The sequence below is a fragment of the Callorhinchus milii genome, unplaced genomic scaffold (genome assembly GCF_018977255.1).
Source record: "Callorhinchus milii isolate IMCB2004 unplaced genomic scaffold, IMCB_Cmil_1.0 Scaffold26, whole genome shotgun sequence".
NCBI classification, from domain to species: Eukaryota; Metazoa; Chordata; class Chondrichthyes; order Chimaeriformes; family Callorhinchidae; genus Callorhinchus; species Callorhinchus milii.
Window position 1 is genome coordinate 1,596,508 of NW_024704767.1, and position 15,088 is coordinate 1,611,595.

Sequence of the window (15,088 nt, forward strand, 5' to 3'; positions counted from 1 at the left end):
GCAGCAGGAAAGCTTGCCGGACAGTGCTATCAAAAGCAAGCTATGTGGTTTTAGCTGGTCAGACTCCAGCAGTTACCCCAACACACACTCTGGGGTTCCTCAAGCCTTGGCTCTCGACAACCTGCGCCTATTACTCCCAGAATTACCGCTGAGCAAAGCGAGCAGCAGCTGCGCTCAGTTTCACAAGAGCTAATTTCTAGGCGAGTTGCTCCAGTCGGTGTAAAACCCCGGGTGTGATCGAGTGCTCGTGTCCCCTTGCTTCTCAGGCTCGAAGTGAAGGTGAGGAAGGATAACTGGGGCCCGTGGGGGGCTGGCGGCTCTCGACAGGTTCAGTTTGTTCAAGGCCACGGAGCCGTGCCTGTCCTGAAAGCCAACAACAAGAGCCTGCAGGTCAGCATCGGTCAGGGGCTGCCGAAGAATTCCCGTAAGTGTGACGACCCCTTTCGCACAGCCCCTATCAAAGGGGCTTACGGCTGTGGAGCGTTTCCAGCCAATTCGTGAGCTGCGCGTTAAAACTCGAACGTTCGCTGGTCGTTTCTAAGGCTCCAGTCACGCACTCAGTTATCTGCCTGACAAGTTTCTGCCACTTCTATTCTCAGGGCCCACAAGGAGGGACTTAACCCACGCCAGGACGAAAAGCTGCCAAACCGATCAAAGGACAAACCGCATCGTTCCCAATCCGTGCTGCGCCCCCTCCCCCAAAAGGTAACACGTTCACAAGCCCCAAAATACTCCGACGTATTTCTATGTGTAAACAACAAAATTACACTTATAGAGCACTTTTCACGTGGGGAGGATGTCCCAAAGCCCTGAACAGTCAGGTGTCGGGGCCCGAGCATGGGGGAGGGGTGTAGGGAGGCAGAGAGGTGGGAGGGAGACCAAAGGCACGAACGAAGAGAAGGGTCTTGAGACCGGCCTTGAAGGAGGCAAGGGAGGAAGTGAGGCGAAGGTACTGTGGGATGGAGTTCCAGAGTGTGGAGGCAGAGAGGCTGAAAGCCCGACCACCGATGGTAGGGTGGGAGGCATGGAGCAGCCCGGAGCCCGCTGAACGCACAGGAGAAGTACAGAATACTTCTATGTATCTAGCCTTAAGTCGTCCTTCAGCTGAGATGTTAAACCAAGGTCCTGTTCTGTATTTGCTCAGGCGAACTGCGTTGAACAAAGATGCTCCTCTGTAGTTTTGTTTGCAAACGTGGCTTCTGTTATATTGTTTCAAGGTTCCCATCAGAACGGAGTCGTAAAAAGCGCTTACGGCAACCCGCAGCGACCCTCCTCGAATCTGCGAGGCGGTCACCGGATGCCCACAGCGGCCACAGCCAACGACCGCCCTTCGCTGCCTGCGACCGGCACCAACTCCAAAGACAAGAGTTCCCGCGTCCAGCACAACCTGGATTTCCTGAAAGTGCCGGAGCGAGGCGCAGCAGGGTAAGGCAACAACAACAAGATTCCATTTATAGAGCGCCTTTCACGTCGGGAGGACGTCCCAAGGCACTGTACAGTTGGGTCAGGACCCGAGCAGGGGGTAGAGAGTCGAGAGGGGAGCTGAAGGCACGGTCAAAGAGAAAGGTCTCGAGACCGGCCTTGAAGGAGGAAAGGGAGGAAGCAGCGAAGGTACTGGGGGATGGAGTTCCAGAGCCTCGGGGCTGAGAGGCTGAAGGCCCGGCCACCGATGGTAGGGCGGTTGGGGCGGGGGATGTGCAGCAGACCAGAGCCAGAGGAACGGAGGGTACGGACAGGTAGGTAGGGGGATAGTAGGTCAGAGGTAGGAGGGAGCGAGGCCATGAATGGTCTTGTAGGTGAGGATGAGGATCTTGAATTCGATCCTCTGGTGGATGTGGAGCCAGTGGAGGCGAGCGAGGGTGGGAGTGATGTGGTCCCGAAGCCTGGTGCGGGACAGTACACGAGCTGCAGAGTTCTGAATGACCTGCAGATTGTGGAGGGAGGTGCCGGGAAGGCCGGCGAGGAGAGTTCCCATAGTCCAGCCTTGAGAGGGGGAGCCGGTGGGGGAAGCCCGGCAAACATTCCCTAACTCAGTCGATCACCTGGTTGAGGTTGACTAAGGATGAGCTGGCCTCAAATTGCTGAAACGTGCATTGGGGGAGGAGAGGCTATAAGCTTGAATTGGAGAGCCTGCAAGCAGCACGAGTGACAGGATTGGATGGAGCATTGGCCGTGTGTCAGTGGTGAAGTCTTTCGCCTGCGAACAATAGATCAGTGCCCTGTTTTTAAGGGATCTATCTCTGTTCTTTCCCAGTGTGCAGCTTCAGTGGTTCAGGATGTGAGTAACAGAGAGAGAGAGGGGGGTGATGAAGGTTTAGTAGACTCGTCTGGATGTCTTCATCACTACTGAGTGTTTGAGCACCAGGGTCTGGGGAAAGAGTTTCCTCTGGTAGTGACTCATAGTATGGCATTGATACCTGCCCTGTCCACTTCTCAAGGAGACTGAACAGTACAGAACAGTGGCTCAAACTATACACCAGACTTAAAAGGGATCTCATCTGTGATGTTCACAGAGTGCATTTGTTGCCTTAAATTACAATAAATTGGAAAATATGGAATTTGTGAATCCCCAGTTGGCAAATCAAAAACAAAGGCCAAATATCGCTGGATTTTTTTGCCAATTTTGCAGATTCACAAGTTAACAAATCCAGTTGGCAAATGTCACACTCCAACCCCATATACCAGAGACACTTTACGTTCAAATGAAGTACAGCGTTGTTTATTTTCTCGGCTGTTTGCTGACAGAAGGCAGATGCCTGCCCTGTATTTCTATACGATTAAGCAATATTAGCTGGAGTGTAGTCTGTTCTGTCGCCGCATGCAATTTTAAAAAAAATCTTTCCTTTTTATAGTAACCATACAGGACTGAAACAAGCAAATGGAAGAAAGTGAGTCTAGAGTGGTGGTTTGGTTGCTGCTGCTTTTGGGTGTGGTGAAGGTGCTTACATTAAATGCTTCAGTGCTTAGTAATGCGATTATAGATGTGGTGAGACATTATTGGTGGTGTAGGGAGGATATTGTGCTAAAATGGTTGACTCTAACTCTGGGCAGGCAGGGAGGGAGGTGGTGTAAGATCCAACCTCTCTCCCCTGTTGTAAGCCACCCCCTGAAGCTGATCAACATAAATTGGGGGGAGGGGGAGAGGAGAAAGCAAATAAAGAATAAATACCCCCTTCACACTTCCCTCTGCACTAACCTCACTTAAAAGTATCCTCACCAGTCAATGCTTTAAAATTAGATGTAATGAGATTATTTGCAGTGAAAATTAATTGGGTGACCAAAAAAACCCTGGGGGGGGGGGGGGAATTGCATCCTGTCCTCCCCCAATTCTTGCAAAGGGGACAGGGAAGAAAAGGAGAAAGAGTGAGAGAGAAACAGATTGTTTTGTTCACAAAAATGAATAGATCCAATCACAGTAAATAATGTCTTACGAAACCTTCCCATCCCAACCAACCCAGGAAAAGCCTTGGGTTACATTGGTGTAGAACAAGTGATGAACACTTGGAAGGTAGTGGTTGGTTTGTACATATTGACACACCTTACCTTTATATGATTTCTTGCTTTTGATCAGGAGTTCAGTGCGTCACTGCTTGCTGCTTTACCCCCAGGCTTCGGTTTGCCCGTGAAACATTTCTTTGCCTTACCTGCTACACAGAATTACTATTCTGGCAGTCGGCTTGGGAGTCCAAAGACTCAGCTGTCACATTATAAGGGAAGTGTGAAAGATGACCAGCGTGTGGGTTATTGGGACGCAGCTGATGTCAGCGCCTACATGAAGTGGCAGTCAAGAGGAGTTTCTTGCATGTAATGCAGGAAATGGCATCAGCAACTAACTGGAAGTTAAAGTTGGCTCATCAGTGCCAGATTTCCTACCGTTATTAGCTAATTAACTATTAGCTAATTCTCATCAGCATAGGCCCACGAGACCCACATTCTATCTTATCAAAGAGAACTAAATATGACAGAGGGGCACATTTCATAGGGTGGTGGGGGGTGGGGGGAGAAAAAAAAAGTTAGGATTAACAAAAAAAAAAGGGGAAGCAAGACATCTAATGGCAAGTGCTCCCTGACCGACTGCTCTGAGATCACGAGAGTCTAGGCGTCCAGTGCAAACCGTTGAAATTCACACACTTGCCCTTCATCTCAGGGAACACAGACAGACGACAAACCGCCCGACCCCAGGCGGAGGTCGGCCCAAACCGCAGCCCAAACCCAAGCCTCACGTGCCTCACTGCAAAGCCTTGTACGCTTACGACGCTCAAGACACGGACGAGCTCAGCTTTAATGCCGATGACGTTATAGAGATTGTTCGAGAAGGTGAGTTCTCCTTTTATATTGATATATTTTTTTGTTGTTGCATGTTTCAGAAGATTTTAAATGTAAATTTCAACGTAAAGTGAGACAGTCTCCGGCCAGCGGATTCGATGATCAATGCTTTACAGTGTAATCCGGCCCAACACTGGCTCTGCTGATTCATGTCACATTTCGTCCCCAAGCAGGTACCAATCTCCCAATGTGAGCAGAAGCACTGCCACAGGACAATGGAGCTCTGTCTTGCTCCCCCCTATCCCAAGCGATGGGGTCAAATACTTGAGCAAACAATCATTTGATAGATCCCTTACTACATCCAGATAACATGATAATTAAAAATTCCCCAGGGCTGTAGGTATACACACACACACACACACTGGACAGTCAGTCATCTTGTGCATTATTTATCCAGGACAGACCTGATCGAGTAACACACAAGTGATCTGAACAAGCTATTAGATACCTTGGCCAACATAGTTTGTCTTTGCGTACCGTTTATCACAGGCACATAAAACAGCCTGTTCCTTGGAGCAGTCAGTGTTAAGCTGTGCAATGCATTCTGCAAATCGGTACAGGATGCAACTTAACATTTGAACTGGAAAATATTTAAAGTGGAAACACTTCTCCCAAACTCATACACCAGCCCTTTTGCTACATGCAAGCGTTAGACTGCGAGCGTCAGCACCCTATTGTTCACAAGAGGCATCACAACCAAGCCAGCTACTGCCCTCATCTGAGTGCTTTTGCAGATGAGGAAGCAAATTAGCAATATTATGTATTTTGCCCACAGCCATTTGAGGGAGAGAGAAGAGATGCTATGCTGTGTCCACTTCAAGGTGACCATCTACTATCTTTAGATGTAAACGGTCGTCTTTGACAAAGCGTCTCCTAAACAAATACCTGCATTCTCTCCCGTTTCAGATCCATCAGGTTGGTGGATTGGCAGACTGCGAGGAAAGCAAGGATTATTCCCCAACAATTACGTTGCCAAGATCTAGAGCGGTGTTGTCTTCAAACTACATGGACAAAACCAAATAACAAATCAAGACACTTTTGGAGATATGAACACTAACTTTTGAGATGGCTGAATTTTTAAGGGGGGGGGCCTTAGTACAAGTCTACAACCAGTGTAGGCTGGAGATGCACAGCTGCTGTGATAGCACTGAAGGAAATGTAATTTATTGTATTTATAACCATCCCCTGGAATGAAGGCTTATACACTATTGTAGCATTTAACTTGGACCAGAAAAAGGCCTATATATATATAGGTTTATTACTACTGTTCTAAGTGCCTGTTTGGCAACACCTTATTAATCTCTCATTTTAGTCAATGCTAAGTTTTCAAGTGTATTGACAAAAGGTGAACCTTCCCTTTAAGAAGTAGTTTTTGAATTGGGGAATGAAAAGACATTTGTTGCTGCCACATATGAAAGACTTGGCAGAGGATACACCCAAAGGAAAGCCGGGGATGTGTGGAGTGGGGAGCAAATAAGAAAAAATATTCTCAATTTAAATATTTAAAGCCACCAAATGTCCTAACTGATTAACTTGTGCACAATATGAAGGTTTAATGGCATTTTTGACTTCAGTACTGTATAAATGTAAGATTACAAGTGCCTTTTAAGTAAGTGCAAATGTGGCTGGTCCATATTTTAAAGTGCTTTTTTTCTGATGTAAGTAGTGCAAAGGTTTTAGTGTACATTAGGAAAATGGGAATCAAAAGGCATTTATCTAATGCACTACTCAGCAGGTTTTAGGTTATTCCATAGGTTTGGGGAACACAAGACCCATTTATTCATATTTGTTTATCAATTGTGANTTTTTTAATTCAATATATAAAAACAGTCTGAAAGCAATGCATTAAGGATGGATGATTTCTGGATGGACAATAAAATTGTGCATTTTACTATCCATGGCATTTTTAAGAATACATTTTTCAATACATTAATTAGTCCAAAAACAAAAACTTGATCGTGCCACAGAATCCAGCCAACTTAAGGATTGAAGGTTTGGTTAGCTGGGAGATCAAACGCTTCACCCAAAGCCTTTACGATCCAATAAAATTCTTGTGTTCAATATAGAAACATTTACAATGGGAGTGGAGGGGGGGGGTGGGATTTACTGTAAAATATAATTATTTTGTAGGCAATCTATCGTTCCTTCTAATAGGAGGAGAATGAATTGCCATGGACGGGCCACGAGAGGGCAGCATATCACTGAGAGACTGAGCTATTACAGTACCACTAATACAATCTGCAATGAACATTCAATTAAATGTGGTTTATAGTTCCTTTCACATCAGGTTATACTGTTAAATGCAGCGACTATTCTGTGGGCAAACAGGTCAGCCAGTTTGCGCACAGCGACTGCCCACAAAACATCCATGAAGTAAATCGCCAATCCTACTGACCAAGCTAAGATGACATTTCGGACACATCCAAGGTCTTTTGACATTCCAATCCTCTCAGTTACCGACCCCGATACGACACTTCAGTTTTGTAAAGAGTAGTCATATTTTTTTTTTTAAAAAAAAAGGATCAAAAATTTTATTTTTTTTATTTGCCCAAAAGAAGTATAAAATTTCTGCTTCCAGGTCAAAAATGTACATCGATTTAAAACCACAACATGACCAGGATAGGATGGTCAATAATTTGCATTCAGGAGACTAGACTAGAGCCCATGTAGTGGTGTGGGGGAAGAGAAAAGTGTGTTAAAAAGCAAGTTTCCAACAGGAGTCTAGGTTAGGGGTCTGCTAGGTGGAGTCCCATCATGCTCAATAAAATCTGGGAACAACATTTACTGCAGTTTAAACCAAAAAAAATTACATTTTTAAATCCTTCATGCTGGTTTGGTTCTCAATCGGCCAAAATTGTTAATGCGATTCCCTATTGCTCCTTCGTCTCATTTTAAATTGTGATAAGCCGCACCACCTACCTAGCCCCGATTGACAGACTATAATAGACACGAGTGAGCAATTGCCAATATTGATCAAGATACCAAGTATCGATAATTATTTTGAGCTGGGGAAAGCACTCACCTGTGAACATGGCGATAGGACAGTAAAGCTTCACCCAGAGTCTTAAAAACAAATCTTACGGTTGACATTTACATTGTAGCAGCAGATCATCTCTCAGGTAAGTGCAAGAGCTTATTTTGCAAGGAGTGTCTCTCGCTGTCAGGCTAAGAGTTTTCAATAGAGGAGCCGCCAGGTCTTTGATAACCGCAGTCCTTAGCTGAGGAATTGTGCTGATTTTGAGTAGCTTGGCACCTGCGTATTTGTTCTTTATAGCCTAAGAAGTAGAACGCACTATTACTTGACTTTTTTTTGTTAAGGTGGAAGAATCAAAGTGCTTCAAACCGACTGGGAGCCCAAGCCAGAGGCGTGTATGGGTTGGGGTGAGGTGGGGGAGGGGGCGGGGGGTGGGTGTGGAGAGAAGAGGAAAAGGAAAGCGAGAAGGGAAGAAAGAGCTGGGGAGAAAGTGAAAGCAGTTGCAAAGAAAGGACTCAAGGCAAGCTTTAAAAAGGTGGAGGGAGAGAGGGTGGGGGAGGGAGAAGAATACAACTTACAGAATGATGTGTGCGTCCTTCATTTGCATTCACCACATTCTTTGCCAAGTGTTGAATAATGGGATGCAAGATTTCCTCACTGTAGTCAGTATAGTAAGCCAGCGCTGGTGTCTGAATAGGCAGAACAAGTTCAACAGTCAGTTGCAAGACCTGAATACACTCTCACTCCACTACAATCTTAAAGAAGAGTATTAAGTTAAGTTCTTCTCGGCCCCCGAATCCCAATTGTCTCTTTGCTGGCCGCTGCTGACATTTGGTTCTACATTAGCAGGTCTTGGTAAACAACGGTAAACCGTTGTAATGTGTGAGCAGTGGGACTCAATTAGAGAAATAGTAGATAGAACAAAAAAAACTGAATTACGCAGATATGTATATAAATGCTCAAAAAAATTGACACCACTTGCCCATTTGCTTTGATCCAAGACCCTTTGAGACAAGCAGAGTGCAGCAGCAGCAACTTCAGAAGGATGGTAGTGCACCATATCATAGTCCATAAGAGTTAGCTCCATCAAGTATTTTGCAAGCGTGTGCTTCTTAGCATCAACCTGCAGTAAGTACAGCAAGTGGAAAACCATTAAGTCAATTGAATTTTCAGATTTCTTCACGGTACTAGTCAAGTCAGGGCCAACGTAACCATCCCATCTTCTTCAGCTTTGCCTTCAGCCACCCTCCCCCCCCCCCCCCATGCCCTCCAGAACCCAACTTGGGTCCAAAAAACCCTGAATGTTCAGTGCCCTGGGAAGTCTTTCCAAAGTGAAGGGCACTATACAAGTGCAATTTGTTGTTACTTAAAATCAATCAGCAATGGTGCCCCCTACCCCTCCCTCCATAATAGTCAGACACAAGAGTGGCTTGTCATACTTACATTACCAGCCTTTGAAGCCCTCCTGAGGAAGTGGAGTGGTAGTGGACGACCCAATTTGAAGTCAAGCTCTTTAAGAATCAGTATTTCCATTTGCCTGATCTGGGCCTTGGTGTAAGCATTGTCTGTGATGTACACGAAGTCCCCTATCTCAGGAGCATACATTTCCTCATATTTGGAAGCCAGAAGCATAGCTGTTACACCGACCAGCTGCAGATTCTTGCGAGAAACTGGCTGGCTCTGAAAGACAATTTAGTTAGATTCAGATGTAGAACTATACCAACTACTCCTAGAAAATGGCTAGCTTTGCAATATCCACATTCAGATCTAGGCCAGAAGCGTAAAGGGTCAAATACAAATCTACTGCTTCGCTCACTAACCCCATTTTTCCTACAAAAGGTTTGTGTAGCCAGAACTTTATCCAATAGTATGGACAGTGACCAAGAAATTCCACTACACCTACTCATTGCAAAGAATTTAGACTATTTAGGAGCGAAATCAGGAAGTATTTCTTCCACATAAAGAGGAGTGGAAATCTGGAACCCTCTCCCGCAAAAGGCTGTGGATGTTTGATCATTCAAATTTAAGGCTTTTGTCAGGCCAGGGGATATGGTGCAAAGGCAGATAATTGGAGTTGAATTATAGGTCAGCCATACTCTAAAATAGAATGGTGAAACAGGCTTGCGGAGCACCTGTTATTCATAGGAACATCTGTTCCTATGAATTCTTCAGCTTACTTGCAGAAAACGGTCCACGATAGCTATGCCCATGTAGAGAGTCTCTTGGAGCAGATGGAACCTGGAGTGAACTTGAATTAGCCAGTCAACGAGAATTGCTCGCATCCGTTCGTTGATCTCTTGGCCGGCGAGGTACTTGACTTTGATCGACTGCTGCACCTGAAATCAGGAACCACTACAAGCTTTTACATGTGCTAAATTGCAACCAGTTTGGCGGTATCGAAGGCTGTGTAATACTGATACTAAGCTGTACAATTCCACACCAAACAATCTGATGCAGATAGCAAGTGCTTTGCAATTTAGTCCAACATTTTAGTCCAACACAATAGCTAGGATTCAGCTACCAATGAGTGCGTATTCCATTCCAACAATCTCATCTTTTGGGTTTCCACGCATAGCTGGGATGCATGGAATTCTCAGTTTGGCTTGGATATACTTAAGCACGGTGATGGGTTTCTATAAGTGTCAGGCAGGCCCCCCTTTGACCAAATACACCGCCATGGGTCCGAAAGGAAAGGCTACTCATACCTCTAACTGTCGCAAATACTTGTAGATATCCATTATATATTCACTGCACATCTGAGGGTTATCAGCATCTTCAGCATCAATATCTTCCACCCCCAGCAAGGCATCAGAAAAAGCTTGGTCCCCTTTAATGGACACATCCATAGGTGTTGGACATGGAGGAGCCTTCTGTTTTTACATATTAAAAAAAAGAAAGTGAGAAATCATTCGTCCTTAGAGGAAAAAAAAACATCTCAAAGAAGGAATACGACACATACATAGAGTACAGGCTGTGTGACTTGCAGCAGCAAACGCTTTTCCTGCCCCACTCGTTTTTCCGGGAACACCTTTGCTTTCGGGACCACTGGTTTGGGAGGGGCTTTTACATTAGCCTTTCTCTGTTGGAAAAAAAACACAAGTAAAGGAATCACATTTTCCACCACACCGACACAGAAATAGTTGGGGAAGGGAGGAAGGAAAAAAAAGTTACATATGAAGACATTACTTGCACTGCAGCTCGGGTTAGAACAGCATTTCCAATTTCTCCTAGAGCAGGCCTCCTCGTGGGAACCGTTAACTTGCCGAGTGGGTTGATTGTAGACACGTTCTCCATGTTCCTCATAGTCTGCCTCAGAGAGGAAAAAGATCATTACTGGGGTGCCTCATTGGCAAAGCTAAATGACAAGACACCCCTCCTCCTTGCTTAAATATCCAAGTCAGACAGAACCATAATAAGCATGCCACCTGCACCCAGGTTTTTGTTGGGAAATTATATCGCGGGATACAAGTTTATAGCGTGGGGCATTAAGCGTACATGCAACTGCCAGGATAGCGGAAGGCAAACTGGATAGACCTTGGTCTTCTTTCGTCTAGCAATTCTTATATTCTTTAAAATCATCATGCACCTGGGAGTGCAGACACTACCCAGAAGAGCAAACCTTGCCTACCTCAATTCCAGAAGACATTAGTTGCAGGTTCTGTGGTTTAACATTCAGCTGTTTTGCATCTCTCCCCATAAAGGGAGAAGCTGGGGGAGGCGGGAAGGGGGTTGGTAGTCATTAGCATACGTTGAGGCTCACACAGTGAGAATGAACTACCAACCCTGCTAATGTATTTGGAACCCAGTACAAAAAAAGAAAGCGTTTCAAAGAGAGGGCAGAAAATAGAAGTGGGGAAGGGGTGGTTAATTTTAAAAATAAAGCTGCATCCTGTGTCTGCTACAGACAATTTAAAAGCAAGGGCACCCTAGTCAGAAATTCATTGCAAAGCTAGGCGCGCATGAGGAACACAACCCCAGCGAAGTGGGTACCAGTTGGTTGCTGATGGCTGAAGTTGTACCACAGAGTACGTTTCTTGCGGAGAGACAAAAACATACCTGTGCGGGTTTGAGCCACTTTTATCTGGCAGCAAACTGTGTTCACTGGGGCAAGGTCTCGAGTGGCCCAATGAACGTTAATTACTGCAACAAGTAATGTGCTTTGCTATTGCAATTCTCCCCACCTGGGGTACCGAACAGGAAGAGAAGCAAGTCAGTTTCTGTTTCAGGTTTCTCCGGAAGCCAGAGGTTTTGCTAGCAATGAGTAGAGGGGGGGGGATGCTAGAGATTTGTTATTACAGTTTTTAAAAAAAATGCAATCTCATTCAGAAACCTTTTTGAGCAAAGGTTTGCTTACTACCAACAGGCTGAAATTAAGCAATCTTGCCCTTTTCCAGATTAAAGTAAAGCAAGAAGAAAATGCACGTTATCTGAAGAACATTTTCTACCTCCAAGGGTCTTGTCTTAAGATGCTTGTGCTAACAGTAGCGACTTGACGCCACGTTGCTCCCACAGTCGGAAACAATTAAGAGACGGGTATTTTTCCAGTCCTGCAGACCTATGGAGGGGAGGAGAGGAAATCGATGCTCAATTTGGGCACAACCACCCGCCGCCCCCCCCACACACACGCAAAAAAAGCCTGCTTCTGCTTTAGGCGATTGAATTACGATAGTGAATTCACATTACTTGAAAATACCTCCCACTCTCTGCTTCGTGAGCAAGCACTCACTCACACACACACGATACACACACCTACAACAACCAACAACCCCATCCCCCTACACTATACTCTACACCCACTACGCACACACAAGATGACATTTGTATAGTGCCTTTCACGTCAGGAGGACGTCCCACGGCGCTGGACAGTGTACAGCATTTCAGACCTGAGCTGGGGTCAGGGATTATTGGGAATGGAGTTCTAGAGGTTGGGGGCAGAGTGGATGAAGACTCTCTCGTCGGTGGATGGGTCGGGGGACGTGGAGCAGACCGAGCCGGCTGAGCGGAGGGAGCGGGCAGGTTGGTAGGGGCTTAGGAGGTCACAGAGATAGGATGAGGTGAGACCATTAAGGGCTTTATATGTGAGGACCAGGATTTTGAACTGGATCCTCTGAAGGATAGGGAACCAATGGATTCGGGCGAGAATGGGGGAGATGGGGTCGCGGAGTTTGGTGAGGGAGAGGACACGGGCTGCAGAGTTCTGGATTATCTGCAGCCTGTGGAGGGAGTTGGGAAGGCCAACAAGCAGGGAGTTTGCATAGTTGAGGCTGGAGGTGATGAAGGCATGAACAAGAGGTTCAATGGCCTGAGGGTGAGGTAGTGGCAGAGTCGGGCGATGTTACTGAGGTGAGGGAAGGCAGAGCGGGTCATGGCTTGGATGTGGGGAAAAGACAGTTGAGGGTCAAACAAGACACCCAGGTTCTCGACTACACACACACACTACGCGCACCCTCTACACACACCAACAACAACATTACATTTGTATAGCACCTTTCACGTTAGGAGGATGTCCCAAGGAGCTGGACAGTGTGTAGCATTTCAGACCTAAGCTGGGATCAGGGAGGGAGAGGAAGGGAAGGGGGGTGACCGATTGCATGGTCAAAGAGGAGGGTTAGAGGCGGGACTTGAAGGAGGGGCAAGGCGGAGTGATTGGGGGATGGAATTCCAGAGGTTGGGGACAGAGAGGCTCTCCCACCAATGGTGGGGCGGGTGGGACAGGGGACATGGAGCAGGCCAGAGCCGGCTGAGCAGAGGAAGTGGGCTGGTTGGTAGGGGGTTAGGAGGTCACAGAAGTAGGGTGTGGTGAGACCACGGAGGGCTTTGTAGGTGAGGACCAGGATCTTGAACAGGATCCTCTGAACAATAGGGAGCCAATGGAGTTGGGTGAGAATGGGGGAGATGGGGTCACAGAGTTTGGTGCGGGAATGCTCCACGTCTCCCGCCCAACCCTACCATCAGTGGCCGAGCTTTCAGCCTCTCTGCCCCCACTCTGGAACTCCATCCCATGGTCCCTTTGCCTCACTTCCTCCCTCGCCTCCTTCAAGGCCGGTCTCAAGACCCTTCTCTTCGACCGTGCCTTTGGTCTCCCTCCCACCTCTCTGCCTTCCCTCACTCATGCTCGGGCCCGACACCTGACTGTTCAGCGCTTTGGGACGTCTTCCCGACATGAAAGGCGCTCTATAAATGTAATTTTGTTGTTGTTGTTATCTGCAGCCTGTGGAGGGAGGAGTTGTGAAGGCCGACAAGCAGAGCGTTTGTATAGTCGAGCCTGGAGGTGATGAAGGCATGAACAAAAGTTTCAGCGGCCTGAGGGGTGAGTTAGTGGTGGAGACGGGCGACGTTACAGAGGTGACGCAGAGCGGATCGTGGCTTGAATTTGGGGGAGAAAAGACAGTTGAGGCACAAATACACACACACACAACAACAACAACAACAACTTGAATTTATATAGCGCCCTCCACGCCGGACGGCGTCTCAGAGCGCAAAAGACATTCACTCACTCACACGCACTATACACACACAACAACAAGATTCCATTTACAGAGCGCCTTTCACGCCGGGAGGACGTCCCAAGGCGCTGGACAGTCGGGTCGGGACCCGAGCAGGGTGGGGGGGAAACGGTCAGGGTGAGGGGAGGGAAGGGAGGGAGCGAGGAAGGGGGTAGAGAGTCGAGAGGGGAGCTGAAGGCGCGGTCGAAGAGAAAGGTCTTGAGACCGGCCTTGAGGGAGGAAAGGGAGGAGGCGAGATATACTGCACACACTCACACTGCACACACTCACAGGCAAATAAAAGACACCGGTACACTTACCGCGACGCGGCGAGTTGGAGCTATTGTTAGCAGGTGAGTATGTAGTGAATAAACGAGAGAAAGTGGTGGGGGGGGCTTTAAACCAAGCAGCTGGTGGGTGGGTGTGTGTGTGTGTGTCCTGAGCCGCAGTCTCTCTGATGCCGAATGAAAGGCGCTTTAAACTCTTGGCTTTCAAATCTCGCTCCCTGCGCTCTCATTGGCCACCGCTTGGGCGGATGCTCTCTCCCCATTGGCTGCGCGCCGAACCCACTGGGATGCGCTGCCATGACGACGTCGGGATTCGGCCACAGGAAATTATCAATGAAAATGCACGGGCATTTTGGCGGGAACAGATCAGCCCTCACTCACTCACTCACTCACACTATTACTATGGCTATAATAATATTAATACTCATGGTAATCCTTGCGTTTGACACGCCGACCGATCACGTCTCCCGGGACGTCTCGAGGCGCTTCACGGAATACGCTGTCTAATGGTTTTGTGGTCTATTTTGTGAATAATGATGAATTTTGAAATGTCGAAGCAATAATAATAATAATCCTTGCATTTGATATAGCGCTTTTCACGTCGGGAGGACGTCCCAAAGCGCTTCACAGAACGCACTGTAAAGTGAATTGACTGTATATTTGTGGGCGAACGCGGCAGCCAATTGTGGACAACAATGTCCCACAAACAGTCGTAGATTGAAAATGACCAATTTATTATTGTGTTTGGTTTTGGAGGGATTATTATTAGGCTCTGTGTGGAGTAAGGAAACTTGCCCGAGGTTTCGCCCTCTGCCTGGAATTGAACTCAGGTCTCTCGCTTGCAAAGCGAGTGCTCTAACCACTGAGCTACAGGACTCCAATCCGGTTTGACTTGGGCTTCTGAAAGCCTCCTTCGTTTTTCGGGGTTGAATTTCAAAAATAGTCCCAAGACCATTTTATTTAGAAGTTTTTTAAAATGAAGGTCATAAAGAAATTAAAATTCTTTTTGATTAAAC

General features: G+C 46.9%; 2 protein-coding genes across 4 annotated transcripts in view; one reads left to right on the forward strand and one right to left on the reverse strand.

The window, feature by feature from the left end:
* Positions 1-6,222, forward strand: part of myo1ea (myosin IEa) — a 44,952-nt gene extending 38,730 nt beyond the window's left edge. The window contains 6 exon segments of the mRNA XM_007906391.2: positions 267-424; positions 600-640; positions 642-705; positions 1,218-1,425; positions 4,148-4,317; positions 5,233-6,222. Coding sequence (XP_007904582.2) covers positions 267-424; positions 600-640; positions 642-705; positions 1,218-1,425; positions 4,148-4,317; positions 5,233-5,309 — 718 coding nt within the window. The 3' untranslated portion in view covers positions 5,310-6,222.
* A 12-nt stretch (positions 6,223-6,234) lies between these two features.
* ccnb2 (cyclin B2) lies at positions 6,235-14,215 on the reverse strand. 3 transcript variants are annotated; one of them, XM_042344036.1, is made up of 10 exons: positions 14,106-14,215; positions 11,746-11,855; positions 10,487-10,606; positions 10,260-10,379; positions 10,006-10,170; positions 9,478-9,636; positions 8,744-8,980; positions 8,283-8,423; positions 7,879-7,989; positions 6,235-7,601 (listed from the first exon to the last, which is right to left on the reverse strand). In XM_042344036.1, the coding sequence occupies exons 3-10, from the start codon at positions 10,601-10,603 to the stop codon at positions 7,404-7,406; spliced, it is 1,248 nt and encodes a 415-aa protein (XP_042199970.1). In that variant the 5' UTR covers positions 10,604-10,606; positions 11,746-11,855; positions 14,106-14,215; the 3' UTR covers positions 6,235-7,403. The 3 variants fall into 3 exon arrangements, with proteins under 3 accessions (XP_042199970.1, XP_042199971.1, XP_042199972.1); XM_042344037.1 differs by having other exon boundaries at positions 10,487-10,610; XM_042344038.1 differs by lacking the exons at positions 11,746-11,855; positions 14,106-14,215 and adding an exon at positions 11,357-11,478.
* Positions 14,216-15,088: the final 873 nt, after the last annotated feature.

Bases quoted from the DNA above. Each gene is read 5' to 3' on its own strand.
- ccnb2 (XM_042344036.1), bottom strand. From the start codon at position 10,603: ATGAGGAACATGGAGAACGTGTCTACAATCAACCCACTCGGCAAGTTA. The intron at 10,380-10,486 runs GTAATGTCTTCA...TTTTTCCAACAG, and splicing joins TAACCCGAGCTGCAGTGCAA to AGAAAGGCTAATGTAAAAGC. The intron at 10,171-10,259 runs GTATGTGTCGTA...ATGTAAAAACAG, and splicing joins TCACACAGCCTGTACTCTAT to AAGGCTCCTCCATGTCCAAC.